Raw genomic sequence first — 22,936 nt, 5'->3', positions numbered from 1 at the left:
GGTAGATGGGGACGACTAATGAGGGAAAGTGAGGTTATACGTAAGATTTGTGTTCAACCATTGTTTGGTTGATATTCCATCAAAATCTAGATCGTTTTTTTTTTTTGCCTTACTGCTGCTACCTCAAGTCAGGGGTAAGAGATGTAGGTCACAATTTTCTTTGAGATTCAAATTCTGATTGCAATAATAACAATGGATAACTGGAAAAATCGAAACTAGTACAGAATGGTTTTGCTTCCAGCATTATCAAATTCAACATCAGCTTCTATTTATAATAAGGATAATTTGGTTTGATCAACTAAGTTCAGACTGTAAAGAGAGTGTGAAACAAACGACTTCGTCAAAGTGAATCGAATCAAACGATGAACTGACACTCGAAACCGTGGCTTTAAAATCTCAGCAATATACGATTCACATCATCAACTCTGTTGATAAAACCAAATTAACTCGTAATACATCCCACCGACGCAGCACAGTTTCTCTAGGACCTGAAAATAAATTCATGAATTTATTTTCAGGTCTTATTTTCAACTACTAGCTCAGTAGTGTTCATAGCTGCGAGGATCTCTTAGATTCGCTCCTTCATTGGTTTATGGTCGCTGTGGAATTTAACGCTACGACTAAGTCCCTTTTTTTTTTAACACATGACGGCGCTTTTTCAGTACGCTTTTCATGCGAAGCAAACGGTTTTGGGTGCGTTTTGAACCGTCATGTGGCGGATCCGTTAAAACTGGAAAGTTTGGTATGAAAGCTAGTTTAAAGCGCGGAAAAAACTGCCAGCTATGCAGGCAAGGGGTTCGAGATCTTGAAAAGGAATCCAGGGCCTGAGAGACTGATTTAAGTGATCCCTTCCCTTACCTCCCCCTCTTTCCTTAGAGAAAAATTACCATATTTTGACATGAAGTGGAAAATACATACTTGTTTACTTACGAGGGACATTTTCTCATCATTTTGACGTTCATGTATCAGGGATACACTTAAATAGTCACAGAAATCCATCACCAACGTGCCGGTGCTACGGTAACCATGCCTGACTCCGAAGGATTGATCTTATTAACATATATAATCGAAAATCACCCAGCGAGTTTACTCAATTCAAATGTGATGTTTAAACATCTGTAGTGTTTTTGTGCCACGGTTGTGACAAGAGGTTTTTTTTTGCATGTAGTTACTATTTTTGCAGAATCAATGTATTTCAACCGGACTAGCTGTTCACAGAGTTGTCATAATTATGGTGAGGATTTTGGTTCACCCATTTCTGAATAACGCGGCTGAAAAAAATATCATTTGGTCTATAACAATGGACAGTGATTTGAGGTGAGTCCAGGGCTGATTTCCTGTGATCACATGCAATTTCTAACTCGAAGCGAATTATTGAATTCCGGATCCCCACGAAACCCTCGATTATTTCGGCAATTTTCGCTTGAATCATTCTTCGGTGTTTCACATCTGAGTTCTTGCTGCTAAGGAAAACAAACGAAATCTTGTCGATGCTTTGAAGTATTGTTAACTTCAGTACAAACGTTTTTGAGACGCAGGCGGCCGCCAGAAGTTAAAATCTCTCTGATGGTACTGACTACACCTTCTTGATCCGCTCCGATCCGGTTTGAAATGCTAAAACGACGACCTTACTGTCGATACATTGGGGTCCAGGTGCGCCAGAATTAGTTTCATTCTTCTTCCGGTTCCTGTATCAAAACCGTCTCTGCTCTTAATATAAGCTTAAACTTAGAAGTTCTTTATGTTTAATTAGGAGATCCAGCATTAGAACAATGAATGCGAGTGAACGTTTGTTAGGGATCGTAGAGATTTTCCCTGCATTATGATGACCAACTCACTCTGGCGGAGACAAACACATGCAAGTTGTTTCGTGGAATTTTTGTGAAATTAAAATGACCGGTAGAGGAGAGTAGAGGCTAAGAAAGTGTTCTTGATCGGCTCTAAACAACAACTCAGTGTAACGAATTTAGCGAGGATAACATTCTTTCAAATTACATTTGCCTCCAGTGTCAACCGTAGACGATTTGTTTATATTTGTTTAGAGATAGCTGAATAAAAAAATTAAATAAAACAGAGATTTAAATCAATTATTATCATTTTGCACAATCGGGCGATTAATTCCTAGTAAGTTCACAGCATTGTTTTTACCAAGTATTTCGCGCTGATGGGTAGCAAAAACTCTGCAGCAAGCTGGAACATACTTTAGCCATCATGGATAAACGAAGAGTTAGAATATTGTGAACAGTGAAGAAAACTGTGTCATCAAGAAAAACTCGTAAAGCAAAAATATAAATTAGCTGTCGTGCGCGTGCGTTTTCTTCACGTATATTTGCATTATTCACAATGACAAATCTAATATTGGTACTATAGCATTAAATTCACATTCATATTTGTCAATTACTCCGAAAATATTTTCATCCAGCATTTAATATTCATAACATAAGGGTCTGCAATTGTATCTTTGTTTTTCTATTTTTTTGTGGTCTCTGGAGCCATTTCAACGATCAAAATTTCTTTCTCAGATTGAATTTCTTTCGGCACTTTACTTTTCTCCCTCCTTTAGAGGAAATATCTTTATTTGTTTTCTTAACCACTCAAAGGGGATGATATTTGGGAGATTTTGATGAGTCATCTGGTCTCATCTTGCCGCACAACTTTTGACAAATAAAACCGGTTTTGGAAAACATTTCGAAGTGGTATTAGCAGGTTGTTTGTGCAAGCCATTCAGAATTTTTTCTTTGTTCCACGCTCGTGACAAGTCGAAAAAAAAACATCTTTCTCTAAAAAATGGTTTGTTTGAAAACTGACATCTTTCCTGGTTAAATAGCTTTGTATCACTGAAAAATAAATGAGCTATTCCCGGCAGTCTCTTAGAAAACTGTTTTGTCTTCACAGTTGATCAAACAGGTTTTTTTTTTAACACGTGCAGAAGAGTTCCTTTCTTATCGATCATATATCGGGTTTTTGTGGGTTATTTACATTCGGTATTTATTAAAAACAAAGTGGTCACACGAGAAGTCTGGAAATTGTCAGTGTTGATACCTCGCGGGCAAGTCAGTGAACAAGTTTAACTTACTACACTCGGATATTTCAGGTGTATGAAGCCCTTGCTTTCAGAGAAATAATGAAAAACACAGGTCAGTGCATTGCGTTTTCAGTTCTGATTAGCAAATCAACTTAAAACACAGGAAACATTCCGTTTGCAGCTTCATAACATCCAGTTTTCCGTGTTTCCTCGTCGCGTTTTCAGGCTCAAGAAAATTACCACTTAGACAATCAAAAGGTGCAAATTATGATTAAAAGCGGTATCAAGTTAACATAATACCATTATGAAATTTCATTTCATTTCGGAGCATTCATCTTCTCAGACCAACAATGCATGTTCAGGACTCCCGCTAAACATAAATACAAAACAGGTAAAACAGTCGTTGATTGTTTCTCTTTGGCGATGCTCCACCTGACTGGGGTACCTTTGACTTTTTGAAACACGGCAAGTCTTGGTCTTATGTAGGAGTTTGCCTACTTCGAGTTCTAACATATAACAAACAGCAGTTCTACCAAAGAAGCTTTCAAATTATCTCTGTGATAGTTTACTGAATGCCTCTCTCAGGGATTAATTTTAGTCGCGGCTTATTTGTCGCGTTAATGCATTTACTATCACAAATTCAAAGAGAAATAGCATCTACCGTTCTAGTAAAATCTTAAGTCATACGGGGAAGTTTAAGATCATTGTATAATAAGCGGGCAAATTTTCTGAAAAGAGCAATGAAACGGATTAGTGGCTGTTCAACCCATTGACAACTTGATTCCGAATTGCACGAGGAATGAACGAAAAATACATATTTCAGTATTTTCATAAGTGAATAAGACCACATGACGATCTAAAGAGTGAATTCAAGGAAGAAAAATAGGAGGGAGGAAGCAGTTTCACTTCACTGTCATGCGTTGTTTATTTAATTTTTCGCTTTTTTCCTCTACGTAATGGAGTTTTCCTCGTTCTACTACGGCAATGCTGCCACAAAGTAAACTCAAAAGAATTGACGGGATCTTGTCACTTCGTAGTCCAAAAATAGCATTTTCCGGTGAGCAGATGTTTGTATGCCAAGGGAAAGTGACAAATATGTTTCTTGGTTAAAGTTCTGAGGAACTTGCTTGCTTTCAGCTGTGTAACATATGTTTTTCTCTTCAATTGATAAAATAACATAGGACAGTTTGAATTGATACGAGAAAGACCATATTATGAGTTTAGATTTAAGCTTTCGTTTTTAGCCGTGTGAGAGAAATTCTCTCAAAAACTTTTGAGAGAAATCTCCAGAAGGCCCTTGTTCTCTCCAAATTGCTTACTCAAAATATCTACCGAGAAGTTCCCCAAATTCATATGCATACGGAATGTTTGCTCGCCACTAAATTTTTACTTTTCTGTTCGATTTTTATTTATTTCAAGTTGTCTTCAGAAACATGAATAATCTTTCTAATGAAAAGTGAGCCTAAAGCACTTCTTGACCAATGTCATAAACATCTCCCACGCTTCACAACGAAAGAAAAATTTGCCAAGAGATTATAAACTCTTGCCTTTGCCGATAGCAAGATTGCCAATTTACCTTCTTAGAAGTTAAGAGTATGAAACTAAAGTTTCAATCTAGTCAAATGTTTTTTGGGAAAAATACGATATTTTCTGAATTCACAAGAGATTTCAGTAACCCTTTTCACTGCTTGTTAGAATGAAAGAACAAGAAATAAAATTATTAAGAAACTTCTGGAAACTGTGAAAGACGTTTCTTTGCCGAAATAGTCGTTTAATCCCAAATTGAAAAAAACATTGAATTTTATATAGTCTTTCAAATTGATAACTACACAATTTCCTCGAAAACACAGTGCTTTAGGCTAACAGACAGAGCTTCCTTTTTGTATGGGATAACAAACATGATAACTTGAAATTGCAAGCCCTTTTCAAAAGCTTTTATTGCCAGTTTTTAAAAAAGGAAAGTTTTTATCCCAAGATATTGAATTCATGCCTTAATCTGATCATATATAAAGTACCCATTCAATTTGGAAACCGAAGTGGCCTGGTGTTTCATTAGGAGTGTCGTAGAGAAAAAACTGTGTCTCCGATACGAGTTCAATGTCACGTTTAAATATGTTTAAAAAAAACGCCCTTTGAAAAAAACGAGAGAGAATTTTAACCAAATGAAGGAACTCGTGGAAAGGATACTGTTGTTGTTATAACTGAAAAATCAACAATAGAAGTTTTATAAATAAATCCATCTTAGATACCTCAACAATTTACTTTTTAATTTTGCTAACACTAACCTGCTCAGTCAGAGCTAGTTGAGCAGCTGCTCGACGGCAGACTATAAGGTTTTATTTTTATTAATATTCTTTTCATGAATACGAAATCCATTAGCGGTTTGACCAAATATTGAGTGTTGTTTTTTTTTAAACAAAGTCTGCACTTCAAAGTGCAATATCAAAATAGATGTTGAATTGGAAAAAGGGTTCGTGACGGTGGGAAATTAAAAACGGCTCAAAAAAACGCGTATCATTCGAAAAAAAAATAACAGAAAGGAAAGAGTGAGGTGACCTGAGCTTCAACATGTCAGCTAACGCGAAGTTTGAAGGTAAACATCTTTTGTTACGTACGCTAATTCAAACATGGACCTTTTCGGCTTAAACGAACGCAGTTGGAAACATGCAGTTAAATTAAACAAAAAAATAAATAATTTGTACGGCTATCTACATAACTAGCTGAGGAAAATTCCAATTGTAGGAGAGCAAATACAATTCGAATTCAGAAAAATCCAAATGCTTTTATTTCACTTGCGTACCTTGGTACAAATAGCCGGCAAACTGAAAAGAGACTAGTCGCGTTTTGAACCTGTGAGGATGAAACTGCATCGTCTGAAATATGACAGAAGAAAAATTGTGATAAACTCCTATAAATATAGCGTATATTTTGGGGATGGCTTTTAAAAGATTCCGTTATCTTTTCGAAAAAGTTTTTCTGGAGTCAAAGTAGTTTCTTTTCGCAGTTTGCCAAGAAACTATGATTTTTGACACGTCTTTTGCGATTTAGGAAGCTCGGCTGTCATTTTTCGCGGAGGTCATTATTTGCTACTTTTTACATCTTGGTAAAATGGTGGCGGAAATGGTGCGTACGGTTACTTCGTTTTACGAGTGAAAACGAACAAATATGATCGCATTTTATCGTTTGTTATTAGTGTTTATGAATAATTTATCTCACTTGGAACTTGTTGAAAAGCACCTCGAAAAGATCTTATTCTCTCAACACTGAAATTTCCATTCCCCAGAGATGATACCGTTTACCGACCTGAAAAAGTCTTATGTCTGCCAAACAAATATTCCATTCAATGACACTTCACTGAATGATCGCGTGCTTAAATTTTCCCGAAAATGATTTGCATGGGTTAAATTTCGGGCGAGGAGAGTAATAAACAGTTTGGTAAGCTGGTTGCAATCCATTTTAATTTAGCCTTTCAAAAAACTGTTCTGTTTCATACAATAACTGACCACAGTTGATTTGAAATAAACAAAAGTCTGTCTCCGCATAAATCATTGCGTCTACAGCCACTCAATTTTTTTTCTCTCCTCGCCGAGAGCAATCCCCCACGAGAGGCAGGAGATGGAATGGGCATTTATTTTTAGTCAGAGATCATCATTTTACAAGCCAAATATTCTTCGTTAATTCAGAAAAAATAATTGGACTATGGTAGAAAAGACTGAGATGGCTTTTACAGCTGCTTTTTAACGGGTAAAATTACCTAGGGCGCTTTCCGTTAGTACAAAGTGACTTTTTCGACCGGTAATTCAAGCAAGACTAAACGATTTCTTTCGAGTGTTGAATAACTGATATCCCTGCAGTCTAGATTAGTCGGTTACTTCTGATCGACAAGTTTGCATGTAGTGTGAAACAGGCCTGAACTAGCACACCCATGATAACTCAAATCATCATGAATTTTTTCCTCAACCCAATTAAGCCTATTTGACATAATTGAGTTAGCCAAACTGGAAATTATCATATGAAAGAGGTGGCGCCTTAGGAACCAACCACATAGGCGCCGAAGTTTTTGACTGAACTGTCAACCAAAGGCAAACTAATTCTTTTTAACAACATCTATTCATTAACTTCATTCCGAAACGAAAGATGCCACAAATATCTCAAACTTTGTATCATTAATCATGTGAAATCAAAACTATTGCTGTGTTTCATTCGCGGTTACAGCCGTATGTGATCAGGTTGTGCTAAGTGTTTTTTTCATATGACCTCCATTTTCTATTTCTTTCACATAACTACTTAATTAGCATGAAACTCCTGTATTAGATGTAACGTATTTCATACATAAAGTCAGAACAACTCTTACTTAATACCAAATTGAAAAAATTTAGCGCCATAAGTGTTAAATTCAGTTAATATTTAATGCCGATCTATTATGCCGAGGACTCAAATTATAAAACAGTCTCTGCAAAAAATTACCAATTATTCTTGTGGTGTAGTTTATATGGCTTTGATCGATACAATTTTCATTTTCTCTCTCCCAGCCGTATAGCGGACAGGAATACATCAATTATTGTGATGTGGTTTCAAAGACCTTATTAACATACATTATACCATGTATGTTAATAAGGTCCTCGTCCAAATAGCTCTTATTGGTCTTTAATTTGACCACGTCAATTATCGTAGTATTGGCGAGATGCTAGACTAAGTATGTACTATATTTTTCTTAACTCACGGGCTGAAACTAATATTATCATCACTTCAGTCGAGTATCACGAGCCTCCCTGGATTGAGCATTAAGGTCACGCAAGAGAGGAAATCCTCTCCTGGGTCACGAGAATAATGGAAATGATCACCAACTAAAAAAAGCTCCTGATTGTTAAATAATTCTCCTTGTCAGCACCCTAGGAATTGTACAGAGGAAGAGAATACACACACTGATATTAGCGTGTGAAGGTTAAACGTGAGAATATATCGATTGTATTAAATGTACACCCAGCAGTGTGAAGGAACAGTGTGAGTAAATCGAGTCACTCGAGGAAGTTGGTGGGAGAAAATGATTAAAACCTTTAAATGATTTATTAGTTACACACCTACGCCAATGTAATTACAAATAGATAGCCCCAGCCATTATTATTCCAAGTATTTATTATTCGCTATTATCTTTCACAAATTTAGCCCATGTGATAATCACATTAATTTGTGAAAACAGTACTTTCCATTTTAAACCGATGAGAAACCTGAAATTTTTCGTAACGGATGATTTCGAAAGAAAATAATCTCGGGGCTGAAGATACTAAAACAATAAAGTGAATAAAAGGAAATTTTCTTTTATTAGTGTATGGTCTACAGCAATGAATCGTATTCAAGGGAAGATGAAAAAGTGAGGAGAGTATCATGTTGGCAGGTGTCAGAGTTTTCTATAACTTTTTTCCAGTTATTGCGCACTCGGCCTGATTCATATTTCGCGTGTGTTATATCACGCGAAACTGATGTCAAACCAACAATGTTCACTCTCATCGTGTTTCAAAGTATTATACATTGTCAATATTTCCGAATAACAGTTGTAATCATAAAAATTACCATTTCCTTGATTGTTATTGGTATATATCGGACAGTTCAATAGACCAATCACATTCAAAGTTATCGTTGAAATCAATCAATCACATTCAAAGTTGTAGTTAAAATCAACCAATTACAACCTTAGTTTCAATCACCATAGAAACAGTGCAGAGACTCCTAAATTTTCCCTTTCTTGGCTAGTCTTTTATTCTCGGAAATTGTATTTTTCAAACAATCATTCGATGCGGTATTTTTGATATCCAGAATAATCAAGGTATTGGCAGAGGTTATCAGCCGAAGCCGAAGATAATAAACAAATCGGACTCCCGCTTCGCGGTCGTCCGTATGATGTTATCGCTCGTATGACGACTAAATTCGACTCCACTCAGTCCTATTACCATTACGTATTATTTGTAACTTTCCTCAGACGCCTTGGACGATCAATGACAAAATATGATTCAAATTCTTTTACTAGCTTCTATCACTAGCCCTGATCCCGCTTGCTTAACTGGATAAACAAGCTTTCCAAATCAAAGCGCAATCTTTTCAGTGCGTTGACTTTTGCAAATAGTTCCTGAACTACAGAATACCACGAGGCGTAATTACAAATTAATTTTGCAAAAATTACTCTTCAACATTTGCTTTATGAATACACAACCTGTTCTGTATGATGGTTTGTATAGTTTGATCTCACACCTGGTTGGTCGAGACAAAATTTACAAACACAGCCTGAAACACTAATGGTTTATTTGGTCACGTCTCGTAGGCAGCACATGCGAAGATCGTATTCAACTCTCGCCTTAGTGTTAAATACCTTGGCTTCTGTATAAATGTTGAGGTAACTCTGTATAGATAGTGAAACTAACACCAAATGCTAAGCGGTCACTTTGGAGACAGAAATCCCAAAGAAAAATCTCTATGCCTGTCAAAAGTTCATTGAGCGAGGACTGTTAATTTTCAGAGGTAGGGAAATACTTGTTGTGTATTATTACCCTGAACAAAAACATAAAAAATCAAAAAAGATAAAGTTTTTTGCCAAAGAAGGAAAATAAATGTATCATTTGATGTTTGTAGGAAAGTTTTATCGTTAGCAAAGCGAATTATCATCTGTCATGCCAAGATAATATGTTGATAATGCTGAAGACATCGGTTTTGTCAGGATTATAAAATTTCAGCGAAACTGATATACGATAAAGAATAAGCTTACTCTTAAATTAATAAACTAAAAAGAAATTTTTTTTTCTCCCATAGCGAATGCTACTTTAATTTGCAGAACGGCAAAGACAGAATTCTGCATCTTATACAAAACCAAAAACGTATGAATTTCAATACGGTTGCAAGATAATGAGATGAAATCGAAAAGCAGCTTACATAACTCTTATAACTCATAAGAAATTCAGAATCGAATTTTTAGGATGTTGTGGAAAGTTCAGTCGCATGTCGCCAGCAGGGGACTAACGCTTTGATAATTTTCTTTTACGGAGGTACATTTAACAAACGGATGGTTGCAAGATAATGAGATGAAATCGAAAAGCAGCTTACAGCTTTAACCCTTAGAACTCATCAGAAATTTAGAATTGAATTTTTATGATGTTGTGGAAAGTTCAGTTGCATGTCGCCAGAGATGCTCGCGCTTTGATAATAATATCTAACGGAGGCACATCTAACAAACGGATGGTTATAATTTTCAACAAAAGATCGATGATTGTCTAAGTTCTTTGATAAAGCGATTACTAAGTCATGCAATTTATGCTATAACTCTATATTAATTTTCTTTTCCATCAGCTTTCAACAAAGTTTTATGACATATCTTTACCAGCTGTGGTTATAATTTTCAACAAAAGATCGATGATTGTCTAAGTTCTTTGATAAAGCGATTACTAAGTCATGCAATTTATGCTATAACTCTATATTAATTTTCTTTTCCATCAGCTTTCAACAAAGTTTTATGACATATCTTTACCAGCTGTAGTCATTTGCGTCAAGATCTATACAATGTTTTAGTGAGAGTTGGCGGCAGAGAAACAGATTCGATTTTATCCTAGAGATCACTGTATAGTTAAAACAGGGAGTTACGAACTGTTAACTCTGTGTACAGCTTATCCAAGGTAAGAACATGATAATGCAAATGAAGATGGTAACTTTTAACCCCGGTGATTCTGAGTGATGGACGTTGTTATTCAGTGAATAACCAAGATATTACCCGTAAAAAGTTGAGTACGTGTTTAACTCAGCTCAAATTGTAATATCGAAAAGAGATTTGAAGAAACTTGAAGAGCAAAATTTCTTCACCTCCCTTAAGTGAGCATCCCTTCAGTTTCCAATTCTGGTGCACAACTCCAAACCTGGAGAAGTGCGCTAATGTTGCACTAGCGGCACCTGAATTTAAACCTGAGCTAATGGCTTCAAATGCAGATTCGATTGCACAATATTTTTGTTCTAACTTTTTCATCCCTGAAGTGCAAAAACTGCCAGTTAATGGTGGATTTATGTCTGTAATCACGCATGATCATTTTCAACTTGTGGAAGAATTCAGTCACGAGAATTATGATAATTTATTCTCAAATTTACCCTGATACTAAACATTCTCATCAAAAAGCTCTTATAAAACAAACTAAATGTACGAAAATGACTGTTGATCGTGCAAAAATGGTAATTCCTTATTAATTGTTGACAGAATAACTGAAATTCAACACCAACACCGATAATTCGAGCCCCCGCAATAACCTCAAACGTTTCCCTCCGGCGTTCGAGTTGGCAGGGTTCTACTGCAGTTGAATCACTATTCAGACAGTTTTCTGTTTGAATCAGTCTGTTTGCTCGATTTCTTTACGTGATTACTTATTTTTTTTCGTTTTCCTTGGAAATTCAAGTTTCTAAATCAGCTGTAACGGTTAACTTTCGTAAGTACAAACTCACGACATTCTTGGTGAGTAAAGTGCCCTGCGCTTAAAAAAGGTAAACAACATCCAAGGCAATCGAAGGAAAAATCTTTTTATGCTGAACCTTGTTAAACACCTTGATGGAAGAGAATCTGCCCACACAAAATTTCTTGTAGCATTGCGTATGCGTTCTTGAATTCGTTTATTAATTATTAACGACGAATTCTAAATTTAGAGCCTGATTGACAAGCATACGCTTGCGTCAATGAACCTTCTAAGTTCCATTCGTTTCCTTTCGTTGAAAAGACTTCAATTACAGGTTAACAAAACATCGTACTACATTCTTCAAACACTCCTGGCAGTTTTTTTATCTTTCTTATTACTCTGACCTTTAATCGAATACTAAACATAATCTTTTCAACACCTTAAAAACGTACTGATTGAAAACATTGAACTATGATACGAAAATAAGCACCGTACGACCCGTCAATTGGAAAAATAAAAAAGAAGAAAAAAACTACTGATGCACTTTATGAAACAAAGAATTTTTACTCTGAGAGTCTGGTTTAAAAGAAATTCTTCAAATAGACTTTTAAAACTGGAGAAAATATTCTAGAGCGGAGGTAAAAATCGCAAATTTACACCAAAAGCAAAGCTATAATTTCTAGAGTAGAAATACCCAAACCAAATCAGTTTACCCCCACCTCACTATCCCTATCAAACCAAAGGGAAACGATGGGCAACGAATTATTATATAGGAAGAGAAATAATGGCCTCTCATGACTGTATGCAAAATCAAGCCGCAGTTTTGTTATCGCTCCGACTAACGTGTGCACACTGGTGCTGAACAGGATACAATGCTTCTACGTAGAGGAAATCGTAATATACATCGGCAAGCAGCAAAACACTGAAGTCGTTAAATTTATCTCGAAAGTGCGGCCGGAATGTAAATCATAACATCAACATCGTCAAAGAAATCATTTAACTCCGTTGGAAATACCGCAGTAAAGCAGAAAACCAAGATATTTCTACACTATTCATTTTCAATTTCTTCTTGTGGCATACCCGTCTACAAATTTAAAGTTATGAAAATGTTCTTGTTTATTCTCTCATAGTTCCTCCCATCCTATCGAACCCTGGTTATTTTACAGGCTTCATGCTGCTGAAATTGCATCTTACCTGCCAGGGTCAAGGCTTTTTTGACTCTCATCGTTTGTTGATGAAAATTTAAATCCTCAGAGCTAAGACATAAAATTTTCGCTCAGAAAAATAAAAGGAAAACAAAAGCAAACAGCCGGCCAAATTCCGAGGTGCACCCCTCAGTAATTTACATAAATTTAGAGCAATTTTGCTTTTGAAGTTTCATATAGGTCAAGAAACTAAAAAGTTGCTATGAACTGATTGTTTCTGGTAAACAATTCGAATTTAAAACGAGCGCCTTTGGTACATTTGGAATCAGCCTTTACACTGTTTTACCGTCCAGTTCTTTTCGTTTATGTCATATTTTTGTTCAATTACATCTCCGTTCTCACCTGCAGCAGTCTGAACGATAATTAAGATAAACATTCATCGAAATTAGGAATTATGATTCGTCTTCTAGAAAATGTTTTTTTGTTGGAAAACGTGCATAGCTGTTAATGCTAATTTTACTTTCCATCACCGAGACCTTTTCTTTGTGATGTTGTTGTTGTTTTTCAATGGGAGAAGTTTTTTTCAATCCATATCAGATAAAATACAATGGTAAGTTTTTTGAGCTCTGATATTTATGTTTTGGATATCAAAAGATTTGAAAAGACTTCTTTGAACAGTGTAACTCATTGACTTACTCCGGCTGAACGGCCGTGTACTTATTTCATGGGACCTTCGCTACCAAGGCAACCGATGAACGACGGCAAAATTGAAAACCTATTGAACGCGAAAACATCACAATTGTAGTTTGAAAACTGAACTAGCTATTGAATACTGAAACCTCGAGCACTACCCGCAGGCATAAGAAAGCGATTTGAATCAAAACGGGTCCATATATTTTTTGGCGTTCTGTCGAGTATTGCAAGTTTCTATGTTTGCTGTCGTTCTCAAAGAATAATCTTTTCCGCTATTTTACAAAGAAGTAAGGTATAATTTCTCAGAAATAGAGTAAACAAATTCTTCCATCTTGTCTCTTTGAATGCAAACTACGGTACTTATACAATAAGACTTAAAGATGTTCATTTAAGGTATTGTTGCGGAGGTGGTAAAAACCTCCTTGCCAAAGACATCGTAAAGATAGCAGCTGGTACGAGTCAGTGAAGTCATTAGAAGTTTGCATTTAGGCGTAAAATGTGCTAAAAATCACAGATAATGAATTGAAACAAGAACAAGTTGCCTGAACGTGGAGTATATCAATTTAATAAAAGCACCTATTACTTAAGATCTTAACAAGAAGAGCCTGCGTTGACCAATTAAATTTGAGATGGCCCGGTGACATCAATAGCTCGCTTGCCCGTTGAATGGATCCTTGACGAAGTTCTACTGAAGATGTTTGATTTTGTTTGATATTTTGACCTCAAACAACTCAAATGTACGAGAATCATCAATCGAGAATGGGCACGTTTTTAAGGTAAAATGGGCGAGAAAATCTTTCTTAAAACGTGTCTCATTTTTTTTCTGTTTTTTTTTTTTTATTTTTATTAATTTTTTGTTTTCGGTAATTTTGTAATGGTAAGATTTCAGGAAGCAATAGTGGGCGCCGGTTCTCCACCTGGCGGGCGAATTTAGCGACGGAAAAATGATTCTTGTCGATTCTATAGAAAATGTCGGCGGGGGTTTTTACTGATTTACGGTAGCTTAATTCTATTTTTATTATGCTATGAAATGAGACTATAACAAAGAAGGGAAGGCAGCTGCAAAGCAATCGAGCGTACGACACTTCATCGTACCGAGAATGAAGACGTGAATTTCACTTTTGAAAGAATTGGTTAGAACTAGAGTTTTCCTCTAACAAAAATTATCGTTAAAAACGCAGGCAGGTACGAAATTATGATACTTTATATCAGTCCCTATCTTAAGATGCATAGGCAAATGATATAGATCTGATTAAAGAGAAATCACCGCTTTCGGAAAGAGAAAAAAAAAGATAAGGTAAAATTGTCCGAAATTTTCTGTTTGAAATTTCGTACCCCGAAATTTTTAAACTTAGATTGATGTGAACTGAACGCTTATGTCAAACAACAACAATACGAATCTGAAATTTTCAGTCGCACAGGAAAAGCGCGCAATTTTTAAATGGCAATGATCAGTGGTTGTTTGACAATATTTAATTGCTTCATTCGTATCTCGAGGGCCTCCTTCGTAAAATGATAGAAAAGATTATGTTACTGACACGGGATGTGTGATCAATTTCACTCGATTATCGTGTAACTGAACAAAACTAGAGTCTTGTTGCTATATGCATATTTACGATCAGTTCACAATGCCCACGGCAACCGCTTTAGTTAGATATAGTAAGTCACTGCTAAAGTGCCCTAGAGAAAGTGTCTTAGACAGTTGGCTCGTTAAGTTCTGTTTGTACACCTGTAAAAGTGAGATTTTATTGAGTGCTTTAAAAGCTAGTCGTAAACGAAGCGCTCGGCACAAACAACAAGAAAAGAAATACGTGCTGCGCTGTACTTCGCGTGCTAAAAACACATTTAGCTACGCAAAGGCGTCGTTAAAGATGAATTTATTCAAAAAGAATCTTCATTTGTTTGTTATTTGCAGGACAAATGACTCCAATTCAGTTCCTACAGCTTTCATCAATTAGAGTTTTTCAGAAAGGTTCGCTCACATCCGAGAGAAGCGATTTAAACAACCCGCGTGCATCATGTCGGAAAAATCAAGGCTATCTGCAATAGTTCGTTACTTTAGAACGCTGAAGAAGATGGCCATCCCTAACAGGAATACGAAACAAACTGTGATTCTCGACCGCGAAATTGTGGATAAAATACTTCGGCCAATCCACGTTCTGACAGCTTTTATCGGACATAAGAGCAAACATCATCCGATCCTCGGCACGTTGGGGCTGATACTTTGGGTCGTGAATTTAGTCTGCCACTTTTCGCTTGACTTTTACGAAGCTGCTCATATTTTTGGTTGGGCGTGGGCTACAGCAATAGGGTTGTTCTTCATTTCGTTCAGTTCGGGAACATACTTTTTAGTCCGAGATACACTTCCATGGCTGGAAGACGGACTGGAGATTTTGAACGTGGATGGAAATTTTTCCGAGACGTTGGAAAAGGCGCGTGGCATCGCGGTAGTAAGTAAATTATATTTTTCCAACACTTACTAATTTATTTTCTATTCAGCCATGTCTTAAACATCCCATCAAATGTTATGTTTTTTTCTCTGACGCGCTTCAAGTGCGGTTTCAAAAAAATTACATTTAGAAATGCAAAATGACTGACACCACTTGACTTTTTAATGACTCTGTCATCGGCTAGTTTACATTTTTTTCGTGAGAGGCTTTTAGCCTGCTCTGCGCTTTCTTTTTTTTTTACGGAATTTCGTGAAGCGCGCTATTCAAACGCCAAAACCTGCCTTTTAATTTAATGGAAGCATGGTAATATTTGCCGAGATGAAAACTCGTTTTCCGTAACTTAGCCATTTTGCTTTCCACATATTTGACCGTCATAAATTTACTTGATTTGTTCTTGTTACTAAACGTAGGTTATTAAAGATATTGATTGGTATTATTCGTAATAAATTCTATTATAAAAAAAAAGCTCTGAAATGCTTTGAAACCCTTTGAAAGCTTTTGAAGAGGCTGAATCATTTCATCTGTCAATGGCCATCGCTCGCCATCAGCTATTCTACTATGGAGTTTGTTCTCAATAAAATTGTACTAGGCAGCTGTCAGATAGAGAATTATCTATTTTCTTCACAAAAAGTCCTCTTCAAACAACTCTCATTTCAATAACAATAAGATAAGTCAGTGAATTCCCGATATTTCCGTCAAATTATATCACAATTGAGAATATCTTTATTGAGTTTTGTGGCGAAGAATATCAAAAACTTTGGGTGAGTAAACCCAGGAACAAGGTGAAACATTTAAATTCTTTAGCTGAATATTCATAGTTGCAAAAACCCTCGCAACAATAGATGCTAACACTATTGCTTTTATTAACGTCATGTGTCTCTAAAGTCGGTGCAATGAAAAATAAACATTTCAAAATCTTGTAAATTGAAACTCCACTAGGTCTGCGCTTGAAACATCGTGTATCATTTGGCCCGATGACAAAACAGCATTACAAAAAAGAGAAAATCATAAATTGGATCTTGCCATCTAAATACGATCTCCAAACAAACGGTTTTTGCTAAGCGTGCACTCGTCATCAAAATTTATGAGCATCAAGAAGTAAAGAGAATATTTACACAATCTTGATTTTGAACGTCTGAAGCAGCTTGCAGTATTTGAATAACCCTTCTCAATACTTTAAATAAATAACTGCCTCTTCAGAGCAGCTCTATTTGCCCGCTCTGTATTTCGCCAAAACAAAGCACTTCTCCAATGCACGAAATGAGTTGTTATTACCGTGAAAAATGATATATTGAAGCCCGGTACAAAAATTAAAAAAAAGGGATTTTTTTTCTGAGTAAGTCTACCAGGGTATCAGAAATATTTATTCTCAAAAATTTCACTATGAGCCGCTGAATTTTAAGAAAGAATGAAAATAAATCATGGACCGACTTAAAGCACTCATATAAATTCAGAGAGATTGTTATGTATTGTATTAGAAACATGTCAGCGTGAATCTTTTCAATAATGTTGTATATTTAATCAGCAAGTTTGTATAATTTCCTTAAAACGGCCACTGATGGCTATCTCGAATCTAACCCAACTGAGAATTTCAAGAAACCCACGTAGGGATTACATTTTATTCTTTAAATCTTTTTTCTTAACTTTGATTCTATTATCAAGATTTCTAAACATGTAGAAAATATGACCCTCTTCTTAAACAAAATTTGAAACTTGCACTTCAGTTTTTATTTCGGGGTAAATTTTTTTTTCAACTGATTTTCAATATTTTCAACCCATCTTAATGAGGAGATTCTTTCCAGATGAGAAAACCTTCCAGAAATCACTTGCATTTCTATTGCTCGATGCCAAGGACACAGCAGTTATGCACCTTCACTCTGAACTTTTTATTCAACATTTATTTAATATTTCTCCAGAAAAATCTTTCGCTGCAATTGAGAAAATGCTAACGGGTTTGATAACGTTTTAGTAATCAACAGTTCTCTTCAGTAGCACTTGTATCTATTATTTAAATAAAACCTCATCAACTTATCAGGGAAACAGACTATAACGTTGTCTGAAGGTCTTTTGGGAAAACTAGTTTTTGGGTACAATCCGTGCATTTGCAAATGACGACAAGGAATAATAGTTATGGGTTTTTTGTGCCAAAGTGTGCACAGATCATTCTCCTTGGATTGCATAGCTTTCAAAGTTGTAATTATTACCATTCCCACCTCTACGGAAATTAAAAACACATTCACTCTATATCCGAAAAACAATAACGATATCCTAGGCGTTTCTGAGTAATGCTTTCACATTTGTTTGCAAATAATAATTAAAGATAGTTCTAGGTTCGTATCTACTTCTTGCGTCATAACTTTCAACTTGTTCAGGTATTGTCTTTTGCTGTAAAATGATTTATCCTGTAAAAAAAGATAACAATTTTTCTTTGGAAGATGTGGATGAAACATTGAATTTCAGATAAGGATACCAGAAGACTTATTTAGCTAAACTTTCATCGGTTTTGAATCAGATGAAATTTCAATCCGTTCTATTCCTCTCAGGGCTAAAGCGAAAAGAATAACAAAACTTGAACATAACCATTTAATTAAGCATCATTATTTGATTCACCCCAATCTGTTAATTACTGACAGGATCAAAGGAATTTTATGGCAAACGTGACAGCCGAGCAGCGTTTTACTGCGTTTTACTTAGTAGTAATAGCGCCAAATATTACCCTTTGGGTGTTAAACTATTATCATTACCAGTTGAAAACTAATCAAGTCAAAGTAAATGGACTCATTAGCACTAAACAGCTACAAACTAGAGTCGCTAATTCTTTGCGCAGTTAATGGAACCGTAGGATTAAGGCTTTGGAAACTCTCATGAGCAGCACAGTGAACCAATTTGAAAAACAATGTACCTTTTCTGTTGTTTAGCTCGCTAAGAGAGACTGCAAAAAAATTCAGCCCCTCCGCCGCTAAAGAAAGATAACAGTGGAATAGAAATAAACAAGAAACATTTAACAGAGATCAAAAACTGGGCTGATGGTCTTCAAAGATAACAATTCCCAAGTCAGTCTAGGATCTTTTAAAAAATAATTATTGCAAAACAGATAAGATGAATAAGCAGCTTTTCAGATTCATGAAATGGCAACCGATATCAAACTGATGTTTACTCTTTAACTAGTATTTACTTTGATTTGTAACTCAATGTTTGCCAATCCCCAGAAACTGCCGTGGTTATTGCCCGTAGCCAGCATATTGGCGGCATGTGGTCAATACGTGTGTTATTTCATCGACAACGCCGTACAGCTTGAGATAGGAAAGCCCTGGTTATCAGTCCTGCTCAACATTGTAAGAGTGCTTAGTTTACTTCACGTTCTGTATGGCTATATATTGTTCCTTGTTATCATCCTGTTCACTATGTATGTCACTGGAGCCTCCATGAAAGAATTCAGAGGTAAGAGTGAAAAAAACGCTTTCCGATAGCGTATTAGATCATATCCACATGTATTTTGCGCTATATAAGTAATAAATTATTATTATTAAATTATTGTAAGATTCAGGTATTTCTAGCACCTTCAACTTTCACTCAAAGGTGTGGGAAGGATGTTTATTACAAAAACTGCGGTATTTAACAAGGATTTCCAGCCCAAATTTCCAGTTTTACAAGGGTTTCCAGCCCTGAGAAAAGTTGTTGACCACACACATATAAACTTACGATAATTTTTCACATGCGTTTGGTTTCACCAATCAGCTGCTGACACGTCACTCGCATTTCGCCCCACTCTGTCAGGTTGACGAATGAATGGCAAAGCGTTAATTCCCCATTCATTATAATCTATTTAAAACCCGGCGGGGGTGAGCTGCATTTACAAAAACTTCATTTGGGTGAGTTTCAGTTCAGAATGTTAATCCATGGTCAAAAAATCCCAAGTAAGAACATTTCATTAAAGAGTTTATGAACAATTATGAGAGACGGTCACCACTATGAGTTACATCATGGCTTAGGGAAATAAAAGGGAGAAGGAAATTCGCTCGACTTAAGCCGGTTACACACGTAGCGATTTTATTCGCCGACGCGAATCACCGATATCTGACATGCCATGCAATCGCACCGGGAACATCTGGTGATTTTTGCCAATCCCCGTGATCGGCGTAAAAAAAAACGCCAAGTGTGTCACTGACCTGAGGCATTCGTGAGCAAGAGCAACGACATCGTTAACACGTGAGCGAGGAAATTCTTTTTGCTTTGAAGAAGGAAGAGAATTAAAAATAGTTATGTTTGTTTTCAGATGGTGTGGAGGGAGAGTTTCGTGAACCGAATGTCAGACTAACCTTCCGTGAAGCAGTGCAGTTGTTTGAACATCGGTCACAGTTTATTAGAAGATCATCAGATGCATGTTTGGTAAGGGTGCATTATTCAAACAAAATGGCATTTGCAAACTCTTAAAAACAGAGATTTTTTTTATTGTTACTGATCCACAGAAACTACCTTGGTTATTTCTTACAGCCAGCATATTAGCAGCATGTGGCACTGAATTTAATAGCGGAGCTCGCAGCGCGTTAAGTGCGCGCGCAGCAAAGCCCCATCGTTATTCGTGTTCCTGAAAGTGTAAAATATTCAGCAAACAATCGAAAATACGGTAAATTCAAGAGCTCTGTTCGTCGATGTCTTCTATCGTGGTAATCGGCTTTTTTATCAGACATTTAATCCGTTACTTATTGTTTTCTGTTTTATAGTTCATGTTGTGTAATCTCGTCCTGACCACCGTTCTGTCATTTGTCATCAACGGCTACAACTTTCTTTTCTTCAATCGCCGAGCCATCTACTTGTGGTTTGCACTAGTACCCTCGATCTGGAGTGTAGCACCGTTGATCTTAGCAGCGTGGGCTACAGAGAATTACCAGGCCTACGTGGCATCTGTCGTGAGATCCTGGGGTGAGCACCCAGAATCGGACGAAAGCGAGTCTGAGGAGGAAGATATGGAAGAATACCAAGAAGCTATGAAGAAACTGAGAGTAAACCGCTCACGCAGCGTTTTGATAGCCAGCACAAATTTACTGAAAACGCTTAAGCGCAAGAGACTTATTCTTCGCCAGGACAGACGCATGTCACTTGCAGCCCAAAGGCGGGAATCTCAAGTAAGCGAATCCAGACCCTCTCTGACAATCGATGATCAGTCGCCAAACGTTAATTATCGAAATCTCCTTGAAGTTCAAAACCCGTTGCGATTGATCGATATGGAGACGGGAGGCGAGGAAGACACCTTTTCGGAGTCACGGCTGCCTTCGACTTGCGTCGTGAATTCAGGTTTCACGATGAACTCAATGAACGGTGGCAATGTTCAGAACAAATCAAGCAAGAAAAGCAAATTTAATTTCAAGTCGTATGTTATGTACTTACAAGGACTTATCAAGGAGGTGGGTTTTTCTGTCGGAGGAATGATCCTTTCTTGGGAAAAGGTGTCCAGTATCGGTATTTTGTGGGTGTCAGTGTTGGCGATCTTTATCCAAGAAATCGTGTTTGGAAACAGAAAGAGCACGCTGCTTACATGAGTAAGATAAAACAACCGCTGTACATACATGTGGTGTGACCCTACAAATATTTATTGACGTGTGGAAAAGTCGTCATAGAGATGAGTAAACCTAGAGAATTAACTGTCACAGTTTACCCCCGGAAAAGAGGCACTTTAAGACCAAAAAGTGCGCCAATCCAAGATCAAACATGAGGCGAGAAATGGCCAAAAGCTATGACGTATACCACAGAAACAAACAATTACTCAAATCACATCATGGAGTAAATCAATTGCAAGTACATGGAGTAAATCAATTGCAAGAGCTGAAGAACCTTCGCTAGTATTCCACCCAGCGAACCCAACACTGTAATACCTAGCCAAGTGGTCGTTTTCGTCTACTTACCTCCAGGTTGAAATCAAATAAATATTTAACAGCGCGTTGCGAAATTTCAGAGAAGATTTATGCAACTCGTAGTGCTTCTAACGTACTCCACTACTTAACGTAATGGTTAGTAACTAACATGAGTGGATGGACGGTGGTTTAGTGGCTAACTAAATTACCAAATCATAGGTAATATCAAAGAAATCAAAGAGCAGTAACGTTTTAAAGAAATTGAAAAATAAAAACAGAAAAAAACACTGAACAAATTGAAATAAATCAAAACAAAGTGAAAAAAACACCTGGAATGAAAAAAAATTTTTAAAAAAACACTAGGTGTGAATGCAAATCACAATTCGTTGCTTAAAATATTCATGGTTGCTGGTTAGTTTTCGAGTTCAAAGTGAGCCCTTAGACATATACATCGATCACTCAAAACCACAGATTTCTCTCTAACTGGCGTGACATGAAAATTCCATCAAAATCCGATGAGATTCAGGAGGCTGTTGAGTCCAATAGTTCGTGTGATTTGTGAACTGTTTTAATATTTATTAGAGAAGGAGCACAATAGTTCTAAGCCTTTTAACCAACCCGCACGAGTAATAGAGCCTGAAATAATTTTTAGCACCATTCGCTTCCACTTGCTTTGAATCCAGCGTTAGATTAATATTACTCTTTTAAACTTTAAGCATAGGGTGAAAACACAGTTTCATAACCGATGTATTTCATACTTCATACTTCATACTTCATAAACTATTACCTGACGGAGGAACTTCAAAATATTTGGAATCTTTTTCTTAACTTGTCTTGGATCCTCGCTGCAATTTATGACTAAATAATTCAATTGTCACTTTTGCCTAAGGTCTCAAATAAAATATATTCTAATAAAATCAAAGTCAGTTCTGGTAGGTAAAGGGAAGGTCTTCACTCGAGCCTTGTGGCCCAATTTATTGAGGCTTATAACGGTTTCCGTAGCATAGGGCGACCAGGGTAACTTTGCCTTTTCCTAAATGGGATGCCGGTCAACCGCCACGTTACCTCCGCTACAGTATTTCGTCAAGCCATCCTGACAGTTCGATTGTAAACATCTGTGTTCCTGGGTGGAGATGGGAACTGTAATAATATGCAGTCTCGCTCAGACTCAACACAATGACCAAGCCTGGTCTTGAACCCAGATCTCTCGACCTGGAGTCCAGAGCGTGAACCGTCCCGCCACCGCTTCTCCCACACCTTCTGAGAGAAGGTAGGCGGAAATTCATGACCCATGGCTGTTTTGCCTCACAACTACCCACGAGTTCATTTAAGAAAGGAGACCTCGGGCTACTCT

The 22,936-nt window shown here is 36.7% G+C and overlaps 1 protein-coding gene across 7 annotated transcripts; it reads left to right on the top strand.

Moving 5' to 3' along the window:
* Positions 1–1,179: 1,179 nt before the first annotated feature.
* On the top strand, positions 1,180–22,668 carry LOC131799253 (uncharacterized). 7 transcript variants are annotated; one of them, XM_059116995.2, is made up of 6 exons: positions 9,333–9,538; positions 10,508–10,683; positions 15,196–15,730; positions 18,940–19,171; positions 20,007–20,119; positions 20,455–22,668. In XM_059116995.2, exons 3-6 carry the CDS (start codon positions 15,299–15,301, stop codon positions 21,268–21,270), a joined length of 1,593 nt encoding a protein of 530 aa, XP_058972978.2. In that variant the 5' UTR covers positions 9,333–9,538; positions 10,508–10,683; positions 15,196–15,298; the 3' UTR covers positions 21,271–22,668. The 7 variants fall into 7 exon arrangements, with proteins under 7 accessions (XP_058972970.2, XP_058972963.2, XP_066019387.1 ...); XM_059116987.2 differs by lacking the exons at positions 9,333–9,538; positions 10,508–10,683 and adding an exon at positions 1,180–1,317; XM_059116980.2 differs by lacking the exons at positions 9,333–9,538; positions 10,508–10,683 and adding an exon at positions 3,005–3,137.
* The last annotated feature ends 268 nt before the right edge of the window (positions 22,669–22,936 follow it).

Source organism: Pocillopora verrucosa, chromosome 3, assembly GCF_036669915.1.
Source record: "Pocillopora verrucosa isolate sample1 chromosome 3, ASM3666991v2, whole genome shotgun sequence".
Lineage (NCBI taxonomy): Eukaryota > Metazoa > Cnidaria > Anthozoa > Scleractinia > Pocilloporidae > Pocillopora > Pocillopora verrucosa.
Note: the sequence above shows the minus strand (reverse complement) of the source record. Positions and strands in the feature narration are given on the sequence as shown.